We start from the raw sequence: 23217 nt of genomic DNA on the forward strand, positions 1-23217 counted from the left end.
GCGCACTTTAGAGTTCCGATATTTCCAACAGTACATGAACGCAGCATTTCTCCTGACTGGCTATCAGCATGGAAAGAAAAGGTAACGTTATAACTACTACTCCTAAATGCATTTTACACCAAGTACTTGTACACACATGCCTTTATTCAAGACACGCTTCTGGTAAAAAAAGACACCCATCTTTATTGAAGAGACTGACTGTGACGAGCTGCGAAACAGCTGAAAAGTAAAAGTAGACCATGCGCTCTGCTGTGCGAGTATGTGTGGTATCAGTATGCTAGCTGTAGCCTTCAGACTAGCATCTGAGCGTGGACTAGTGTGCGCCAAAACTTTTATCCTGGCTAGAGTTAAAATACATTATATAAGCCACGGTGTCCCCAAACTATGGACACATTTACCAGGACTCAAAATGATAATGGACAACACCACGTATGAATAATGCAGTGAAAAGGCACCACGTTACTGTTAGCAGCTAACTTAAATGCCCCTGGTATAGGGGAACACACCGCCAAGGCCGGTTTACTTCGCTTTCTGAAAGGCTGATACTCCTGACATGTTACCTGCTAGCCGCTCACAGTTGCTACACCCGAAACTACCTTGTTTATATTTAAATACAAAATAGAAATAAATGGCAATTACAGTTTTGACGAAAGACACCGTGTCGTGTTTGTTTTTGAGTTTAGTGTTAAACCTACAACACCTGTAACAGCATCTCTCTCCCTCTCTTTCTATATACGTTTTAGTACTCGCAATGCAAGCAAGGAAGAAGAGGAAGCCCAGGAAACCCGGTAAAAAGTAAGTTTCCATATTATCACGGTTTATTCTTTGATCCTCTCAATCTGGAAACACAATGCAGGAGGTTTCACTCATGCAAACTGCTCAGCTGTATTTACCTCACCTGGCTGGCTGTGAACTATGTCAACAATTAGTCAAAATCCTACTTTGTCCCACTTTACATCGTGTGTGTGTGTGTGTTGTTAAGCCAAAGCTTTTGGTGAATTAAGTATGTGACCTGTTATGGTTTATCGTTTAAGAGATGATAGGCACTTTTGACAATTGAACACTCCAGTAGTTTATTATGGATGGTTAGGCCAGGCAGTCATTCAGACAAGCTGCCAAGTAGTTTAGGTGTCTTGATATGCTGTTATAGGAGCCATTTTGCAAAATGATCAATGTTTTTTTCAAATTGGACTTGATTTGACCTTCCTGCTATAAAAGGACATTTTATTTATTACACATGATGTACTATGTAAATCATCTGAAGTTTTGCAACCAATGCAAATGTATCAAGACACCAGGATGGTTCAATTAAAAAGCCACATCAATAATGCAAATGGGCCTTTCAACATTCACGAACCAGTGTTGCTGAATATGCTGTGGCAATGAAGCTAATCAAACAGCACCCTATTATCTGTTATTGAGTTAATTTAGATGAGATATGTCTGCAAGATCTTGCACATCTGCCAAAAAGCATTTGTCGCAGTCACATAAAAGTGTAGTTAACAAATATACTTACACTGCTGCCGAGTCATAATTAATTTGAATGTTGTCAGTCACCTGTTTACAAGTCTTACAAGAGGCCAACAATTTAAACCAAATCTGGTTTAATAAGGCCAGGGTTGGGCTGCGTTCAAGAGGTAGGTAACATTTGAACTACAGCCCAATGAACAAGTTTCTTCTCCAGCAGTTGTCGCATTGCTTATTATTACGTATGTACTTTGTCTTTCCCTCAGCTCTTAAGTGGTCTATTACTAGAATGGATAAGCATCGATCCAAAATGCAAAGCCCACTGAAGAGCAGTACTCTTAATTTTAGACATCTTTGGCAAAACCATTTTTTCAACTTTTCAAAACTAACGTTTTGAACCAAGTACAGACGATTAATTCGAAGTATAAAAAAGGGAAGAAATGAACAGTTATTGATGACATTTCTATGAGCTTTTGTCAAAGGGCTTCAGACACCTACTGAATATGAAGAAAACACTTGTGGAAATATATAATAGCTATATCATGAGAGTCCTTGAGTTATTAGTGGCATCTTTTTTCCTAAGATGTCTACCGGATTTATGGAACTTTATTCACAATTGATGTTGGAGATAATGATATCCCATGAAAGTATGTCACTGGGAAACTCAAGTATCTTAATGTCCTCATGACTTTTGTTTCATAGTTAGTCCTTTGGCTCTGAAGGCCCGTCTACACCAAAGATTCGCGACGACACAAAACGGTTTTAGAACGTCGCAGGGGTGAGTTGCAGCAGTGTAGACTGACAGTTGCACCGTTGCTGATGCCGTTGCAAGGAGTCCCCAAAGACTGAACATGTCAAGTCTCCGGTCAAGTTTCAGAACGCAGAGTGCAACGAGTGGGTTGTTTGCCCCTTCCAACCTCCCTCCCCGGCCTCGGTCGGGCTCAGCTGCCGAGTAATGCCTTAATCGTCTCCAGAAATAATACCTGTCCCGCCAGGTTATTCTGAATATTTTTAATATTCTGATTGTGTTTTTATTTTCACAAAATTTGAACTGACAGTCACAAATGTTAGGAAACATAGCCCTGCGAAGTGTGTGTGTGTGTGTGTGTGTGTGTGTGTGTGTGTGATATAAAAGCAAGAGGCAAGATCAAGGCACAATGTTATGATAAAATAAATAAGTAAAAGTATGTCCCAATTGTATGCCTACTAACCAATAATTTTTTTATGGTGAGGTAATATATAGAATAGAAAAAAGAGTATGCAATTTGTAACGCAGGGACAGTTTGAAAACCCCAGACTTGGAGCATCAACGCATGTGGAGAACTACGAGCACATGCTCAGCGTCATACCCAGAGGTTGGCCCTGGAAAATAGACCTATGAATACTGCCACCATTGCTGCAAGGCTTGAAGGGGTAGGGGGTCCGCCTGTCAGTGCTCAGACATACGCCACACACTGTATAAAATTGGTCTGCATGGCTGTTGTCCCAGAAGGAAGCCTCTTCTAAAGATGATGCAAAAGAAAGCCCACAAACAGTTTGCTGAAGACAAGCAGACTATGGACATGGATTACTGCAACCATGTCCTGTGGTCTGATAAGACCAAGATAAACCCATTTGGTTCAGATGGTGTCAAGGTTGTGGGGCGGCAACCAGGTGAGGAGTACAAAGACAAGTGTCTTGCCTACAGGCAAGCATGGTGGTCGTGGTGCAGTAAGACCATGAGTGTCATGGTCTAGGGCTGCATGAGTGCTGCCAGCACGGGAGAGGTACAGTTCACTGAATGGCCAACATGTACTGTGTGCCATACTGAAGCAGAGCATGATCCCCCTCCCTTCGTAAACTGGGCAGTGCCGTATTGCAATAGGATTACGACTCCAAACACACCTCCAAACGACCACTGCCTGGCTGAAGAAGCAGATGGTAAATGTGATGGACTGGCCAAGCATGTCTCCAGACCTAAACCCTATTGAGCATCTTTGGGGCATCCTCAAACGGAAGGTGGAGGAGCGCACGTTCTCTAATATCCACCAGCTCCGTGATGTCATGAATGGGTGGAAGAGGATTCCAGTGGCAACCTGTGAAGCTCTGGTGAACTCCATGCCCAAGAGGGTTAAGGCAGTGCTGTAAAATAATGGTGGCCACACACAATATTGACACTTTGGGCCCACTTTGGACATTTTCACTCAGGGGTGTACTCACTTTTGTTGCCAGCAGTTTAGACATTAATGACTGTGTGTCGAGTTATTTTGAGGGAACAGTAAATTTACACTGTTATACAAGCTGTACACTGACTACTTTACATTGTATCAAAGTGTCATTAGTTCAGTGTTGTCCCATGAAAAGATATAATGAAATATTTGAAGAAATGTGAGGGGTGTACTCACTTTTGCGAGATACTGCATGTGACAGTCATTGACAATTACATCAACACTTAAATGATGACCATACTCACCATCAGCAGTGACAGCGAGGCTGCAATTGAAAATGCATCATTTCTGTCGATAGCCATCAAGCAAGTGGTGAGCATCAAAGCATAAGTCAATCTCTCTCTCTCTCTCTCTCTCCTCGCACCATCACATTCTTCCCCACCCACTCTCTGGTGTCAGCTGCTGTGTTGTGGCTGTTGTGCTGAGATTACGCAGCAACCTATGCTCAGTGGAAGAGCCAGAAGAGAGAAAGAGAGAGAGAGAGAGAGAGAGAGAGGAGACCTGGTCCAATGTGCCACTCACTTATTTTTTGTTTTTTTGCCAAGTTCAGTTGAGCATAGAATTGTGTAACGTAGCTGTAGCCGAGCATCCTCTGGGTCATGTGGCTGCTGGACTGGATCGTCTCCATCAATACAGCTGTGGTGAAGCTGGCCAGCGGTCTCGCATGCAAGTGAGTATAGTGCGTGAAGTCTCTTGTTTTGCCTTCGATAGAAGCGGAGGCCAGGTTGAAGGGAAGAGCTGTGGTACTCAGCTTTTAGCTCGTGCGTGCACTGATTGTTGAAATCTGTGACGATGGGGGTTTTGCAGCATAGCAGGGTTATTGGCATGCGTGCGTGCGTGCGTGTGTGTGTGTACAGCAGTTTACACACTATTGGGCTGACTTATTGACGGGCCGATCTATTTCTCATTAAGGAGCAGATGCTGACTGTTGTTGTGCTGCGAGGTACCTGAATACCTGCGGAGTGAGCGAGAGCCGCACTGATCATGTCCCTGGTGGATTGCCGCTGCCAGATTGTGAATAGAGCCTTTTATCACCCACCTTATTTTTTTTTACTAAACTTATCTTTTTCTTTACAATATAATTTTCTCTGCGTCACGTCAGCCATGTAACTACTTGTTCTTTGGCTTGCTGTGCCCCAGGTGTTATTTTAGGACTGTGTGTGCCAGAACAGAGTATATGCCAGCACAGTTGTTCTCTTTTGTGTTTTGCTTTTATCTCTCTCCTCTTCTCTTGCAGCCATAGCTGCAGTTCATTACATAACCCATCAAATCTTTTCTCATCTGTAGCCCACTACATACTGCACCCCCCCCCTGTTTTTCTGTCTCTTGCTCTCTGTCCACCCCCTGGAGGTTGACCACTAACTACCCCTTCTTCCCGTCAGTGGCAGAAATGTATTAATGTGTGTGTTGGTTGTAAAGTTGATCGCTACCATGAAGATGTTGGCTTCCTTCAGTTCTTGTAGAGGGAGATTTGTTTTGGTGAACTAGCAAAACCTGCAGCTTTTTTAATAGTTATGTAGCATACACAGCTATAGTGTGTGTCCTCTCCTTCTGTCTCCTTTATTGACAGGTACATTTTACACAGACAGTGCTTAACATGAAACACTGTTTAGATGCTATTATTCTCCATGGCAGCATTGCATATATACTGTATGTTAACAAGTCACCAATATGCCATCTAATGTGAAAATGAAACTGTTTGAGAGGGATTCAATTGCATGACACATGCCTACTTTGATCAGTTGTTTAAAGGTGGAGTCAGCGATTCTGGAGGAAGCTTGTTGTCAAAATCACTTTTTTCAATCGGTGAATATCTCCTCACAATCAACTACGTGTGTGTGTGTGTGTGTGTGTGTGTGTGTGTGTGTGTGTGTGTGTGTGTGTGTGTGTGTGTGTGTGTGTGTGTGTGTGTGTGTGTGTGTGTGTGTGTGTGTGTGTGTGTGTGTGTGTGTGTGTGTGTGTGTGTGTGTGTGTGTGTGTGTGCTGGAAGATATCTAGTGTGAATACACAGCCTATGCTTTGTAAACTGGTTTGTAAATAAAGGTTACGTTAACAACGGGGGTCCACCGTATCAAGGAACTTGCCCGTTTAGAGCTTAGGCTGTGTTTTAACAATCAAATTATTTTTTTATTTTTTGCACACAGGACAGGTAGCTGATTATGAAGAGATATGCACTGATCCTGACAAAAAGCATTCTCCAGAATCTCTGACTCCTCCCTAAGTGCTAGAGGAGTATGATAATTTATACTTAGTGGACATGGCACCCTCAGCACAGTTCCCCAGTGCTGCTCTTTCATTGTGCTGCCTGGTTTGGTCACACTCCATCCCCAATAGCTCCCCCTGTCCTGTGTTTATATTGCTGTACAAACCTGATAGAGATGGATAGGAGGAAACAATACAGCCAGGAGAGACCAGAGGGGTATACTACAAAGCAAACTCAACAGAGCCCGGCTCTCTTTTTTTTGATCTGGTTCAACATAACACAACCCTCGCTCAGAACTAACCGGTATCACGAAGGAAGTTATCAACCTCTTATGTTGAACGTGGGTTTCGGCTTCAGGCTCTGTGCGCGTCCCCATGAAAGGGGGCGTTTTACCCGTCATTTGACTCTGCTTCCGCACAGAATGGACTGACCTTGTGCCGCTAACTTTACACAAACGGACTGATTGCGAGCAGCTGAGTAAAAAAAAAAAAAAGTGCATCGCTGACTTCACTCAAGAGGAAGAGTTTGTCAGTCTGAATGATCACAGAACAGCAGAAAACAGCTATGCCAAAAAACTCTTACTGCAAATAAGGAGAGAGTGGAATGTTGTCAGAAAATTGGGCTACTGAATTGATTAATTTATTTTACAGATCGTTCTCGCAGTGCGTAACGTGACATTATAAAGCAATTAAAGGTTTAACTCGGATTTAAACAGTACACCATTTAGCAGTGGTTGACACTAACGGTTGCCCGCTTGCCCGGGGCAACTGAAAATAATGTTTGGGCAAGTTGAGATTGCTTCTTGGTTGCCCGGACGGGCAAGTGGATTTTAGAGGGTTTGTCTGTAGTCTAGGCTATGTATTCATGTGTTTTACAGTCTGCAAAACATTTTTTTTCCCGCTAACTAACACAAAATAGATCGGCTATATTCGCAATTGAGCAGCTGCGCGCGGCAGCCAGCAGCATCACGGTCGCTCTTTCGCACTCGATCTCTCTATCTCTCTCTCTCACACACACACACACACACACACACACACACACACACACTACACACACAGCCTGTGTGCGCGCAGTTTCGCTGTCTACGTTCCGAAGGCCGGCTCTATCCTACGGACCTGGTTCCGCTATATTCAAAACCCAGAAATCAATAACGTTTGAGCTTATCGATACGGTTATGGAGTCCAGTAGGCTAGGTCACATTATATCATTTTAAATATCGAGTCGGGTCATCTTCATCTAATTAGGCCTACTTCAGCGTATTATTCCATCACTGGACCGCATCACGGACTGTAAAAGTGTTTTACCTTCGACTGTCTTGAAGAAACTCCTTCAACCCGCTCCGTCTCCAAAAAAAAAAAAAAACTTGTCTGCTGAGCCGCTGCCGCTGCAGACGGGCTCCGCACCGTCTCATCATTCATTCAATGCAGCGGTGATCAACAAACGAGAGACTGTAGCAAGTCCCGCAGTTAAAAAATCGGATAGTTTTTAAATCCATATTAAAATCTGCAGGATAAGACCTAGTTAGCTAAAAAAAATCGCAAACGCAAATGTGATGTGTTCAGGTCGGCTCAGTAAAATGATTATTAGGCACAGGTCAATAAAATGACATCATGATGTGTTCAAATGTAACATCAAGAAAATAAGAAATTTTAGTTTTTCGCGGGAAGCTTGAATAATAGCCTACAGTTTGGGTAAAAAAATTGTTTTCCTAGCAATATAAACTAAATAGTAGGCCTAAATATGGAATTATGACCTGCTTAAAGTCCTATCCTGAGCTCTGCTCATCATATAAGCAATTAAAGCAATAATACCAGTTCTCTTTAAACAAAATAATAGAAAGGTATCGATAAAGATTTGGATTGTGGAGTCTTTATAATGGTATCAATATGAATAGAAATGAATGATCCCCCTCTTACTTACAGTATAACTGGGCAATAGCTTTAACATGGTGGACTTTAATCATTTTATGCCACACGATCACTTTTTGGCAATGTGACCGTTTTAAATAAGTAAAATTGTTCTGTGGAAGCTAACATTCAGCTTGACTCTGAGCTAGACTGAGTTTTCTGAGCCCCTGGGCAAGGTGCATGGCAAAAAGAGGTCCTTTCACGATGCTGCAGCAGGACCAAGCGCTTGGTGTAGTGTGTGATGTCATGATATATAGGCTTATATGAATTGTTGTTCGTTTTATGTGGTCAGGATGAGACTAGTAAGCAGTGTTTGCATTTAAGAGACAAGAGATCGCTAAAATGTATAATTCAATTAGCCTATACTGTATATATCATTGTTTAACAGTTTTTTTGGGCAAGTGAACACAACATTCGGGCAAGTAAAACATTACCTGTACTTGCCCTATGGGCAAGTGCATTTGAAACCTTAGTGTCAACCCCTGCCATTTAGCCTAGTTGATAATCCTACACTTAAGAATCTGATTTAAGTCTGACACTGTCCCCTAATGAATAGCATATCCTATGTGGAAAATCACTTTAGTTTTGAGCCACATCGAAATTAATACGATTTTGATTTAGGCTAATAGCCCTTTATTTGCATCTTATAAATACCATTACTATAAATAGCTTAGATACAAAACCTGTATTCTGTATTTTCCGGACAAATATGAATCTACTGTGAGAAGCTTAACCTGCGAGTCTGCAGCGATATAATGTTGCAACATGTGATTTTATAGAACGCTTCATTAAGAGCCAGTGTGTGTAGATCGCCAGGTGAGAGCATAGAGTGGCGCTGCATACATTAGGTCTTGGCTATTTTACATTTTCTGCATCAATAACTATGCATGTGGCAAAAAGCCGCATCGCGAATTTACAGTTCACTCTAATGTAAGCCTTATGTCACGGCTTCGTTTCGTTCATTAACTTACTGATTTAACTAGTTTACTCAGTGAGAAGTATCGCTCAGACAATATAGTCAGGTCCGCGGAATTTCAAAAGGTGTAGTTTCCTTAAAGGGCAACTCTGGAACAAAAACTGGTCTGGGCAGGTTAGCCGTGCAGCCTCTGTTACCACGGTGATCTAGCCAGGTAGAAAGAGAGCCACCTTTCGTGATACTGAAAACTCTGGCTTTAGACTCAAGACCTCGCTCAGCCCTTAATCTTGCTTCGTAGTATACCCCTCTGAAGACACCGACACACTTTAGCCTTGTTTCCACTGAGCAGTGCGACTCGGGTCGGTATGTATGGTGACATCGTAGCAGTGGGACACAGTCTAGCCGGCTGATAAACTCCATGAAGAGGAAAAACATTCTACACCATCAACAGAGCTGTACGCCGTAATTTCTTTGCTAAACACAAGACTTTTCAATCTTGCCAAGGTGACAAGACACGGCGGTTTAACGCGGAAATGGTTGTGTGGACCAATTAACGGACTGCAGTGTGTAGCTCCACCCTTATGGCACCCTCAGCTCGCTTTTTTTGGGACCCTACCCAACTTTTGACAGTGGAAAAGCAAATAAAAGCGGGCTGTGCCGAACCATGCCGCACTGCTTGGTGGAAACAAGGCATATGTCACTTCAAGAGAGATGGAGATGTCAAGTGGTTAGATTGCAGCCCTCATTCATTGGCACTGTCCCATAGAAATATGAGACCCAGGCTGCAGTTAATCTGACCATTTGTGAGGCTCTTTTGTGTAACAAGACGGTTTCAGCTCCATTTATAAAAGTGGTCAAAGGCATTCAAAAAGAATGTTGACCTGGTTTCTTGAAGCAAAGCAGGGGCCATCAGATTTTGGTAGTGGGGTCCGTTGTTGGAGTGAGTATGCACTTGATATCTTTCGACTGTTTTCAGAGCAGACGCTGGTCTGGGAGAGAGCATGGTCCCTTTTTTAAAGTGAATATAATGTTTTTTTTGCAATTTTTAGAAATGTCTGAAAAGGTGTATTGTCTAACATGTAATCTTTTCTCACATGCTGTGTTTTAAAGCTAGCAAACAAGCTGCAGCTACTTTGTTAAAAAAAGTCACCTGGATTCGTCATCAGATTGTGCTGTACTGTGAGGAAACTTCTGAGCAACATACCGTAGTTATTCAGATTTTTCCACCATTAAATCAGGTTTGTTTTCAGATATGTACAATGAATTAAGATTTACATGTATTTTTTTAAATTAGTGTAGGATTAAAAAGATAAGGTATAACACTATATTAAATATTGCTTGACAGTGACACTGGACATTGGAGGTCTTTGTATATTTTGCAGGCAGAGCTTGCAAAATGATGTTTTGATTTTTTTTTTCATACAAAACTTAGTCACAGGAATGAATTAATCATGACTAGTTACAATTCAAAAATGTTATCTGAGGTCAAATAGCTGCACTGTTTTAATATATTGATCGCGATCTATCTTATCCAATTTGTCTTTCTTAAATGACCTTCGTAACACCAAAGTGAATTAGATAATAAACAAGTCTACAAATGTTTCATGTGCGTACTTATCAGCAGACCAACATAACCGTCTGGCACAACTGCTAGCATGGGAAAACCTCAGATATGCTAATAATAAGATTGATTTAATGACACATTGCTGACAAAAGCATGAATGACTAACATGCTCAGGTTGGTACTTGATCCTCTGAAAGTATTCGGGGTGTGTTCAAAACTTGCCCTGGACGAGGAGGTGATAATTCAACTTTACCTTAAAGCCACTACTAGTAACATGGTCCGTTGGCGGCCCCTTTGGACAAAAGCGGTAGTATTTTTACGACGCCCGCTGTCGCAAAGCTGTTTTCTAGCTCGTGCCAGGCGTGCGAGTGTGAACTGAGAAGGGCGCAATATAGTGCATGTCCGTGTGTTGAAAGTGTGAGGGCACGGACTCTTTTCGGCTCTGTGAGAGTGGTTTTGACACTGCATCAACTAATGCCAGTCAATGCCACACACCTGATTGCAATGAGTTGATGCAGCAGTGTCACCTAACTACTCTCTCTCCCACGGAGCTGAAAGATTACGTGTCCTCACAGAAAGCGAATGAACGAGAGACGGCAGTTAGTATGGATCACGATGAGGTATGTGTTTGTGTTGTTGATGTAAAGAATGACTATTTCAGATAATGGTTATCTGATGATGGTGAAGCAAAGCAAACTTTGTTTTAGTAGGCTACCGCTCATTCATTTAGGAATAAACACTGCAGTCTAGTTCGCTCCCGTGAAATTGTATACGCGTTGCTTGGCAACGCCCTCGTCCCGCCCGTAGCCTATATCACTCTCCCTTTTAGCTTTTCTTCATTGCATTCTCTTTTTTTTCTTTGATGGTTCAGCCCCGTTATCAGTCATTATGATGACAAATAACTCTCAAACAAGGCTCCCGCTCCCCTTCCCTCACCTGGAGGGATAGGCTTCTCAAATCCCGTTGCTGCGCCACACTGAAATCTGCGACCAATACGGATATGTGACCATAGAGCCTGCACGTGCGAACCGAAAATCGGACTGGGTGTGCGACCAGACCAAAATCAGTAATAAAAACTATATAAAAACTTCTTTCTTTGCACTGGTGGTCTCGTTTGCTGTTAAAGGTCATTTATGATTATCAGAGGAAACATGAGGCCGTTTGAAAGCTATCGTAGTTAAAATTAATCTTAAAAAAAAAAAGTGAATCCCTTTTTCAATGAAGCCATGATAGTGATTTAATGAATGGCATACTCATCATCATCATCAGTCATTGTAACCCAAAACACTCTTTGACACAATCAGGGAATATCTACTCAACATCCTGTGTGTGTGTGTGTGTGTGTGTGTGTGTGTGTGTGTGTGTGTGTGTGTGTGTGTGTGTTGAAAAGTATACGGTGTTAATACACAGCCGCTGCTGATTATGCCTTTTTAAGAGGGTGGTTTGACATTTGGGCACATGCCTCCAGTGGCTGGGGGAGGGGGGGTTGTTTACAAAATCTAAATGCACTGTTTTTCAGAATTGTAAATTGATTTGACTTAATTGTCTCTAGCATGGGATGATATTGACAAATGGCAAAGAAAACCATTTCTCGGTGTAGGTCTCCTGCTCTCCTATATCTATTTATGGGATTTGCACACTGAGAGTGTGATGCAGAAACGCTTAAACATGAGCCTTCTAGCAAGTACAGCAAACCCTGCAGAGGCTGCTGGTGCATAATGCGTATACAACAAACAAACAATCAGAGGAGAATTGCTATTCCGGTGAAAAACAAACTGAGTAAGACACTGTTGTAATGGCAGGTGTATGAGACAGGGAGATGGGGGTGTGTTTGATGATGATGGACAGACAGAGGGTGGTGGTGGAGGTGGAGTGAGTGATGGTGTTGTTTTGGTCAGACGAAAAATTAGGGGGGGGGGGAGCTGATGCCGTCCCTCACCTGCAATGCAGTGCTGGACTGCATCACCCAATCATTTCTCAGCTGTCAGTGGAGGGGGCCGGGCATGATGCTGACGACAGCCAAGGAGAGTTCTCGGTCAGGCAGAGAGAGAGAGAGAGAGAGACAGAGTGGGAGAGAGAGGGAGTCAGCAAGTGTGCAGTGGTGCCTCGGCTCCAGGACTCAGCCTGCAGCAGAGCCTCTACATTTCTCTTCTGTCTCTCTCCCTCCTCTTCTATCTGTGCTAGTCTTCCCACCACTATTCTCTTGCCCTTCTTCTCACTCTTAGCCACCCTCTTCAATCTCTGCTTTTCCGTTATTAGCAGTGAACGCTGTTGCCTCCTCCGCCACTACTTTCACTTCATCCGTATCGCTTTGGTCCTCTTATCGCTCTTTTTTTATTTATCTTTTTAACACTTGTACTGTGTTGTCCTCCCTTCGTCCCGTCACATCCCATGGGCATACGTGCTTCTTCCAGGTAAGATCAGGTGTGTTTGTGTGTGTGTGTGTGTGTGTGGGGGGGGGGGGGGGGTGGATTTTTGTGGGAACCACAGACAGTTAGAGGTTGTCTTGATGCTGTGTTTCTAGAAGTCGTTGAGGATACTTCAAGGACTGTCCTTTTGTTCACGTTTTCGGGCGATTAGAGGACATTGACTTTGGTCTCGGTCCTACTGTCGCAGTGAAAAAAATAAATAAAAAAACTTGCACGCATGATCTTTAAAGTCACGACCATCTGCTGTCTTCTGGCATTAAATGTGTGAAGGCTCTTGATGGGTTCTAATGTCCTGTTTACGTCATACATGTTTTGCTTTATATTTATCTCATGTAGACATTGTTCCTCTAACCTCCACCGTCCTGTTCCTCTTTTCCTGCTCTCTGGGTTCAATTTGTCTGCTATATTTAGATCTAGCCCTCGTCCTGGGATCAGCAAAGGTCCATGGTTCTTTTTTTAGCTTAAGCTAAAGGTATTTTTAAGCTAATTTATATTTATCCACCATTCTCTGTCATTCGTAAGGCCACAGAGGTGTCAAGGCTGCAGGGGCCACAGAGAAATGAACAAATGAATTCAGGTTGAGGAGAAGTGTCCTCAACAAATGTTTTTACAACTTTTAACTGTGAACAAAATTAACATTCTACTGAAGCCAAGCCTAAGCCCACTGTTTCTTATTGTGCATTGCAGTTGTACTTACACTAAAGTGTGTGTTTGTCTTTGGTATTTGAGATACAGCAGGTAGAAGAGTCAATGGAGTATTTTCTTTCACCTTGAAGCGGTAGGGATGAGAGGAGATTGACCCATTTTTTTTGGACCATTTCCAAAACGTGTACATTGTTGCGTGCATGCGAGTAAATGAACAAATGTGGTATTTTTCTTTTGCCAACGGTGTGTTGGCTGACAAAGTTCTTCATCAAAATGGCTTAAGCCACAATCACAGTCAGGCCCAGAGTTTAAGACTGGAGGCAGCACATAAGTTTGTTATTGTTGCAATGCTTTAGTTTATGAATACAAGAAATATACATTTTTATTCCTACAAAAATAAGTAAGACGTTTTGGGTCTTATCACTTAAATTATAGGGAGGCCCAGTAAATGTATTTTAGTAAACATTCTGATCGAATGGGAAATTGTGAGCATGCCAACTCCACCGACACATTTTTCTTCTAGTAAAAACCTCCCAGAGAAAAAATATCACAGCAGATGGTTGACTATGAAGAAGCACGATCACTAAATCAAAAGTATTTTGGTCTCAGCCTTTCTCTTCTTTTGGAGGCTGACATTGACATTGTGTTCTGCTTCAAAAGAAGTTAGCCTCCAAGCAAAAACCCTTAATTAAATTCGATCTACTTGCCTCTGTTGTCCAAATAATGATCTAATGAGTGTTAATTAATCCCTTGAGCTCAAACATCATTAATTGCCTCTTCCCCCCTCAGGAACTGTAACAAACAGTTGAACTCTGCAGGTTGCTGAGTATGACACAACTTTGTAAGCTTCCTTTTTTTTTCTTGCTGGGGTTCATCCAAAGAGGTCCTTCTACTTATTAAAGCCAATATGCTGATTAGCTCAGCATGCTAATCCTAATGACTTAAACACTGTTTGGTCCGGCAGATAGCAACAAGGTATCTGTAACTAAAGCAATCAAATACATCATTATTTGCCTCCTCTGACATCAATTTACAATTTTAGAAGCAATGACGATAATTGCAGTTTTCTTTAGAGGCTGATACACAGTCAGCTGCTTATACCCTACCATAGCTTAATTTAGATTTAACATGGATTTAATTTGCTTTGATTAACTCCAAATCCTCCTCAACACCATGCAGTGTTTACTGTTTTTTTTTTTTTTTTTTTTCAGCATAGAAAGTTATTGTAAAAAGTATAGTTTTGGTATTGATACCCATTCCCCTAAATGCATTTTGTGGTTATTAGGGTTAGGGAGGACTGTATGATGGTCCATCTGGCCATGCCACTCAATTAATGTTGAAAATTAGAACTTTTGGGAATGATGCATGTCAATGCATTATTGTAACGTAATCTTAAAATTAGACTGATTGCCTTATCAAAGGATGACAGCATCTTTCTGTAGTTGTTAGTGTGGGGTGTGGATCTTATTCATCTGTGGTATATGATGTTTGTTACCATTTGGTTTGGATTCAGTGAGAGGGACAGTGCAGTGTCTTCTTTCAGCACCATGGACAGCGATAAGAGTACAACCGGCATAGCAAACCAAAAGCTATTTGCTTTATCCTATTGGTTTATCCAAAAACAGCTTAATTACTTAATATATATCACAGATACATGGAGAGATAATAATGATGATGATAATGATGCTGTATTAACACACACTGGTAGAGTGTGCAGTGCTCCCAGGTAATAGTTTATGGAGCTGGATGCTCTCCAGCACTGCTCAAAGTAACATGCTGCACCTTCACCATCTGCAGGGAAATCTAGTTTTACTGGTTTGATTTTGTGTGCGTGTGTGTGTGTGTGTGTGTCTCTCCAATGAGCTGTCCTATATGAACAACTGGAGGATTGGCTTTAATAATTTATCCCCACCATGTTAAGAGTCCCACAACACAGCATGCTCATTTAAGCATTGTTGCATCATCAGTTATTCTTCAGTTATTAGCCGAGTAACAATACAATTCATCTTTAATGATATTAGTTCTCGGTTGAAGGAGTAATATTGTTTAACATTGGTTGTCCTGATATTTCCTCTTAGTTTTGGCATGCAAATAGTCTGTTTCAGCGTCCAATTCTATATTACATTTCTGTATTAATGTCCCAGTGGTTTCATTGTAAGACTATAGTCCCTCTCCATAGCGTTAAAAGCATTTATTGTTGTGTTTTAAAGTTCCCTCTTTTGTGCTGACACCACTGTTGAGTCATTCCAGATATATTAAACCAGCCTCTGATATTTGCTTACAGGGATTCCTGCAGCGCTTTGTAGTTTAGGATTCTGCTTAGACAACACACGCTTCTCGCTTTGTATATTTAAAAAAAAAAAGCAGATCTGATCTTTCACCCCTTTTCCCACTCTCTCCCGCTGTTCTTCTTTTCTTCCTTCCTATCCTTTACACTCGTGTCTGTCTTTTCAATGTATTTGCTCCCTAACCATCTCTCTCTCTCTCTGCCTCTGTCTCTGTCTCTCTCCCTCTCTCTCTCTCTCTCTCTGTCTCCCCCCTCCCTCAGACCAGAGCCTCATGGTCGTGGAGGCGGTTCTCAGCCGGGTCAGGCAGACTCTCCTCTCCCAGAGCAGGAGGAGGAGATCCTGGGCTCTGATGACGATGAACAGGAGGACCCCAACGACTACTGCAAGGGTAAGACCCACCTCACGATATCAAAGCCAATAAAACATATTAGTACACAATAAAGTATTATCATTGATTTAAGCGACACACATATAAGATTTTATAAAACATGATTCTAGTCATGTGAATACACAGACACTCAACACAGCAACATACAATAATGACAATATTGTCTGAGCGTATCTGCATCTTTCTTTGTCCAGGTGGCTACCACCATGTGAAGATTGGAGATCTGTTCACCGGGCGGTACCATGTGATCCGTAAGCTGGGTTGGGGACACTTTTCTACTGTGTGGCTGGCCTGGGACATCCAGTAAGTTTGTTCACAAACTAAGCAATGGTACATTTAGACAGAGATGTACACATTTGTAGAGCTAATGAATCACAAGTGGATTTGCTACATACCAGCTTTCGTTATACTTTATCAAATACATAAAATAAAATGTATAAAAATTCTGTGTGGATATGATATTAGCCAGATATCTAGACAGTACTGGTGCATTAAAAAGTATATAATGGTCCACAGGAGGACCAGGAATTTCAGCTGGGCTGCTACCTATAAATATATTATATTTAAATCTATTATATTTATAGGACATGGACCTGTAATACATACCGGTTATAGTTTCTAGTAAAAATCTGAGGCCTTTTTTTGGATATATTATGCACTGAGAAGTCACTGTCACTGATAATATTTGACACATTAAAATATGGTTGTGACAATTTAAATCTTGGAGTTTGTGCTTGTGTTTTCAGGGAGAAGCGCTTTGTGGCCATGAAAGTTGTGAAAAGTGCTGAACATTACACAGAGACGGCTCTGGACGAGATCAAGCTGCTCAAATCTGTAAGTCGCACAGTCATCATAACAAACATATTTTCACACTGGCTCTTACTTCAGTTATTCCTGTGCTCATAAGTTTCACAACCTGTGAACTTTGTGTTTTCCAGGTGCGAAACACAGATCCCGAAGACCCCAGCAGAGAGAAAGTGGTGCAGCTTCTAGACGACTTTAAAATTTCCGGCGTAAACGGCACTCGTATCCTTTGTTGAGAATTTCTTGTTAAGGAGCCTTGTTCATAAACGGAGCCAAAACAACCTTTTACAGTTTATATAAAAATGTACGAAATTGAATGTCCTAAAAAAAATGGTGCTCACAAACTGTGCCTGGCAACAATTAACATTGTCGAAGGTGTGCCACTGCTTTCTTTCTGTGAAGGCTTTAGCAGCACAGCAACAGAGTTATACTAGAAATATTGAGTCTGAAAGCAAACAGCAATGACAAATAACAATCTTAGTGCCAGTGAAATTGCAGTCTATTTTATTACACCCCCAGATTCACACTTGGCAGTGCTATTGGTGGTTCACAGATGTTCATCTGACGTCAGCTAGCTGATGCACCGACACTTGCTCCATCCCTGCCTCTCTCACGCTCTCAGCCTACAGCTGTGTATACAGGCAACATGCCCTTGGTGTCCTTTGGACATTTAAGTTAACTTTTGACCAGTTAAAGCAACCCCCAAATAACAATCTCTCTAACAAAACATTTGCACAGTGAGTGAGTCATGAAAAACCGAAAGGCATCACACAGAGTGAAAAGATAATTAAATAGTTATAATAGGAGCTCTCTTTATAATCGGACACTTTAAGAGTATGTACATTATACATGTTTTTGTCCAATGTAGATTGAGAAAACTCACATTTAAAAGTAATTCCAGAAGTTGTGTTGCATTTGTCCTTGACTTTGTATTTTCTCCAGATGTGTGCATGGTATTTGAGGTGCTGGGATATCACCTTCTGAAATGGATCATCAAGTCCAATTATCAAGGCCTGCCCCTACCTTGTGTTAAAAGCATCATACGACAGGTACTGTAGAGCCACATAGAAACTGTCTTTTTAAAGTAAGTCTTATATTCATGATAAATCACTTTGACCAGGAACACCCTTCATTCTGATCCCTTTGTGCACCGCAGGTCCTGCAGGGTTTAGACTATCTCCACACCAAGTGCAAGATCATCCACACAGACATCAAACCGGAGAACATCCTGCTGACGGTCAACGAGCCCTACATCAAGAAAATGGCTGCCGAAGCTACACAGTGGCAGAAAACCGGCGCTGCGCCTCCCTCGGGTTCTGCAGGTCACTACCTTAAATAGATAACATTATCCTTTATCTGTCAATTATTTCCATGAATACAACTAACTGATACAACTTAAATGGGTTTGGTTATGTTTTTTCAATCGGACCTAAGATTGCCTTCAGAAACTCAAGGGTTTTGACAAGTGTGCAGAGGTTTCTAAACGTATAGTCACACAGAGCTCTTATGAGTCACCACTGGATTGCTTGATCCTGAACAGAATACTAATTATAGAGAAGCCGAGGATATGCCACATACGTCATTCGCTAATGTAATCCTCTGATTTCTTATTTTTCTGCTTCCTACAGTGAGCACGGCCCCAGCACCCAAACCAGTAAGTATTTTTTACTTTGATCAATTTACTGTCATGAGGACTCAGAAATGACATTTAGAGTCAATACCCCTTCCTTTGTTTTCTTTCCCCAAGATGGCCAAAATGTCAAAGAACAAAAAGAAGAAGATGAAGAAGAAGCAAAAGAAGCAAGCAGAGCTGCTGGAGAAGAGGATCCAGGAGATGGAGGCCGGAGCCACGCCTGAAGGAGGAGAGGAAGAGGAGGATGATGATGATGAAGAGACGACAACAACCGAGACCACCGAAGAGTCATCTTCCTCAGCTGCCCTCGTCATGTCTGCCACGCTGCAAGACATCGCCAGCCATACTGTCACAGGTGGAACAACTGTTTAGTTTCTTTCTTTAAATCATATGGCGTTCTACAAGAGAACGCCAACGGTAGTATATATAGTAGAACTATAATAACTCAAGTTGTCAGTATCAGAAAATGAATTGAATAGTCTACTATGCACTTTTAGAGGAGGGGGTTTACATGTGCGGCGCCTGCAGTTAGTTTACAAAACATATTTTCCCTACATGTAATACTTCGTTTTGAATGATTCTATCATAATAAATCAAACCAAAATTAGATTGAAGCTCCTGGAACCAAATGTAAGACTAGAATATGTCTGTAAACAAAACTTTGGGCCGTGCTGCTGTAAACACAGTGACCTGTCTTTAAAGGCTGCTATGTAACTTCAGTGTTCCAATTTTCCCAGGAGGAAATACTTTAAATTTTTTTTTTCAGTTATGAGAATATAACTTACAAGATGTCCACTTCTCTGAAACACCCAAAAGTAACATAGTGCACCTTTTTCTTTTTTACTGAATCGAATAAACCGAACTGTCTACTCATTCCCACAGACTCGACTGCTGACGAGCCGCCCCAGCAGACGCCAGAGGTGAACGAGCGGAGGAAGGACGAGGAGGCAGAGAAGAAGAAGGAGGAGAACAGGATGGAGATGAACTGCAACGGCCGCACCTCCACACCGGAGAGCCCGAGCAGCCCAGAGCTACAGGGGACCAATCACACGCCAGAGGAGCTGGAGGACCAACAGAACGCCAACAACCTACCGCAGAGCAGCACAGACAGCCAGGACACAACAAGTAACAAAGAAGAAGAAGAAGAAGAAGAGCAGCAGCAGCAGACCTGTAACGGTTCACCCGCGGACACAGACACCGACCCGCAGCAACCGCCCGCCTCCGTCAGCCCAGACTCTGTAACCGTAGAGCTCAAAGAGGAGAAGAAAGAGGAAGAGATGGATACTCAGGGGGAGACCAAGAAAGGAGAGGAGGAGGAAGAAGAAGAAAGCCAGGAAGGTTAGTTCCATTTTTATAACCGTATGATGATACTGTTGTGTATATACTCTGATGTGGTGGTTCCAGCACTTTGCTGACGCCAGATACAGCTTATATTGAGTATTCTGGTCACCAAATCAGTTTGTTTTGCTGTAAAATATGTAGTATGTTTTTACACTTGACTGCATATCAGAGTTGAAAGTATATTTAGCAATATTTAACTCCCATGCAACCCGGTATATAGTAATTGCTATAGTTTTTTTCTACATCACTGCAACATGCTCTGGTTTAGCTCTAACTGGTGTCAGATCTTGAGTTTGAACTCATCATCAAAGATGGGTTGTAAAGGGTTCTCATGTCTTTTATAACAAGATACTTGGAGTTTTATTCCCAGTTGTGTGGATGACTTTGGGCGGTTGTGAGCATTCTGCCTGCTTAGAATTCATCAGTCACTTCCTATATGTCAAAAATGTTTAAGCCATTCTTCCCTCTCCTCTGTCCAACAGGAGCCTTAGGAAACATGTTAGTCAACCCGTTGGAGCCTCTCAATGCTGACAAAGTGCAGGTTAAGATCGCTGACCTGGGCAACGCCTGCTGGGTGGTGAGTGAAGATACACATTTATTAGCACTTTTTATATTTCTAGTACGACTCTGCAGTTTGTAAACACCAGCCTAGTTGTTACACTGCGCCTCAGCGTTTTTAAGCATTTCTTTTTTTCTTCTGGCAGCACAAACATTTCACAGACGACATCCAGACGCGGCAGTATCGTTCTCTTGAGGTGCTGACGGGAGCCGGCTACAGTACGCCAGCAGACATCTGGAGCACAGCATGCATGGTAAAACACACACACTCACATCACACACTCACACACACACACACACACAGTCTCACACCCTTGGAGTAATTTTACAACTTTAGGAAATCGTCATCATTAACACTGGCTCGAAAGTGTTATTAAATGAAAAAATTAAAAAAATAAGCTCATTGACTATTTTATTGGACTTGTATTAAAGCTGCCTGTCCACAAGTTATTGAGTTCATAAGGGTTTTTTTCTTCCCCTCAGGCCTTTGAGCTTGCCACAGGAGATTATCTGTTTGAACCTCATTCTGGAGAAGACTACTGCAGAGATGAAGGTGAGTGTCTGCTTCCCTACAAAGTCCGACATCAGGTTTCTAACTATATGTCCTTCACTAGATCATTCCTATAAAACAAGGCAGGCTGGAGTCGGGTACTTGTGCCGTCCGTTGCGATGTTTCATCAGCTGTGTTGGTGTGTTTCTCTGCCTCCCCCTAGATCACATCGCGCTCATCATCGAGCTGCTAGGTAAAGTTCCTCGGAAGCTGATCTTGGCGGGCAAATACTCCAAGGAGTTCTTCACCAAGAAAGGTAAACACGCCCGCCCTGCTGTCAGTTGTAGCCAAAAATCCGGTTCATTCTTTAAAATACGCTTCCTTGTATTTGGTGCAAAAGTGTTACTATTTCAGACTTGAGCACATGGTGGCTCGAGGGAACAGCCATCTGCTCAGTTTGAGGACAGAACTCGCAAATGACTTTTAAGTGCAGCCATTCCAAGTCCAAAGAGGAGACGCGGTGAATGTTTTCCATCGATGGACACTGTTTCAGATGAAATATATAAAACTATCCTACGTATAAAACACTAACGCACACTGTAATTTTTAAACTTTTTCGTTTTGTATTATCTAACTGCTATTGTGAAGTGTCTTTGAGCATTTGTAAAAGCGCTATACAAATCCGATGTGATATTAATATTATTAACTGATATATGTTCTTCTCAGGAGACCTACGTCACATCACCAAGCTGAAGCCGTGGGGTTTAGGTGACGTGTTGGCAGAAAAGTACGAGTGGTCCAAAGACGAGGCCCACACCTTCAGCAGCTTCCTGCTGCCCATGCTGGACCTAGTGCCTGAAAGGAGGGCCACGGCGGCCCAGTGCCTCTCCCATCCGTGGCTCACATGCTAGAGGCCACGCATGCACACTTCCACCCTCCACATTGTGAAAGAAGAAATAAGGTTTGAAGATCCAGTACACGATACATGTTCATATCCACAAGACCCCGGTGACTGCATCTCCTTTCATGGCTGTCACACACACTTTCATAAATACAATAAAAAGAGACTGTTACAGAGTCTTTGTCCTATTTTGGATTACACTGGTGATAGAAGGAACTTTTGGTCTTCTCCCTGTATTTATAACTTTTTTTTTTACTGGCTGCATAGGACTTAATGACCTTGCCCCCCTCTCTCTCTCTCTCTCTGTCTTTTCTGACTCCAGATCTTTCTTTCTTTTTTAGCTATAGATAAAGGACTCTAGGGTTTAAGAAGTTGCACTTGTCTACAATGCATTAGGGCAGGATTTTATCAGAAACTTAAACTTTCCATCAAAACCATTCATCATTCATGTCATCGAAGGCCAACTTAGCCAGTAAGTAATGTTGGCCATTCCAGCTTTTACGCCCTTTTGGCTGCCAAATGTGTGCTAAGTGCTCCAAATCGATAACTTCGTAATGCTCACAGCTTTATCCTTTAGAAAAACACAAAACTTTTGTACATTTGTATACAGGCTGAATGTCGTGATTAGAAAGTAAACATGTCACGTACATACATTTCAAGTCCGGAGAGACACTCGTCAGAAATCAAAGTATTTTTGACTCAACTGGGCAATCGCAGATTTTTCTAGTGTAACTGTTAGTGTCAGCATTACCTTATGTTGTCTTTTAAAAAAAAAGCACTTGGCCCAATATAATGTGAATAATATTAAACAGCAGAAGACAACCTTATGCTGATTCATACCTGAATAACGTTTGGCCTGTTAAAAAAAAAAGGCTTTATGAATCATTTCCTACATAAACAGTCAAATCAAACTAAGTGGATCCATGTCCTGTGTGCAGTACAGTACATTGTACCAAAGAGTTGGCCTTTATTCTCTCCCTCTCTTCAGCAGAAGTTTTGCCTCATTTCTAGATGAAACTGCAAGTTGAAAGGTGTGAGCATTTTTTTTTTTTAATGGGAATGCCTCAAAGAATGTATAGCTGCTCTGCAGTGGTATGAAAAGTAAAACATTGTTTCAATTGTTTCCGCTGCACATGGAGGTGTTGGATATGAAAAACAATAGATTGTACTAAAAACAAATGCTGTAATAACGCTTTGAAATCCCCTTAAAACATTTTGCTTGTTTTTTTGTACAAAGTTTACTCTCCTTCTGTCCATGTCTTCCATCTTAATTTGAATATTTGCTTATGTAAGAATAATAAGAATAAACATTTTTCAAAATCTAACAAGTTGTTTGATTGCAGTGTTTCCAGTTCCTGCACCAAAATAAGTTTATCCTGAGGACTGTTAGGAACCAATCCCCAACCTCAGCAAATTTTACCGGCATCCAATAAGGAAGTGACCAAAATTGTAGTAACCCGGAAGTGCCACTGGGGG

At 41.9% G+C, this 23217-nt stretch overlaps 1 protein-coding gene across 1 annotated transcript; it reads left to right on the forward strand.

Moving 5' to 3' along the window:
• The first annotated feature begins 25 nt into the window (after positions 1 to 25).
• On the forward strand, positions 26 to 23033 carry srpk1b (SRSF protein kinase 1b). The gene is made up of 16 exons (XM_080026895.1): positions 26 to 81; positions 744 to 795; positions 15887 to 16014; positions 16209 to 16317; positions 16761 to 16848; positions 16953 to 17040; positions 17761 to 17867; positions 17975 to 18140; positions 18447 to 18472; positions 18566 to 18806; positions 19334 to 19789; positions 20275 to 20369; positions 20497 to 20604; positions 20834 to 20903; positions 21064 to 21156; positions 21567 to 23033. The coding sequence occupies exons 1-16, from the start codon at positions 69 to 71 to the stop codon at positions 21749 to 21751; spliced, it is 2025 nt and encodes a 674-aa protein (XP_079883021.1). The 5' UTR covers positions 26 to 68; the 3' UTR covers positions 21752 to 23033.
• Positions 23034 to 23217: the final 184 nt, after the last annotated feature.

The sequence above is a fragment of the Ammodytes marinus genome (assembly GCF_949987685.1).
Source record: "Ammodytes marinus genome assembly, chromosome: 4".
In the NCBI taxonomy this organism is placed as follows: Eukaryota; Metazoa; Chordata; class Actinopteri; order Uranoscopiformes; family Ammodytidae; genus Ammodytes; species Ammodytes marinus.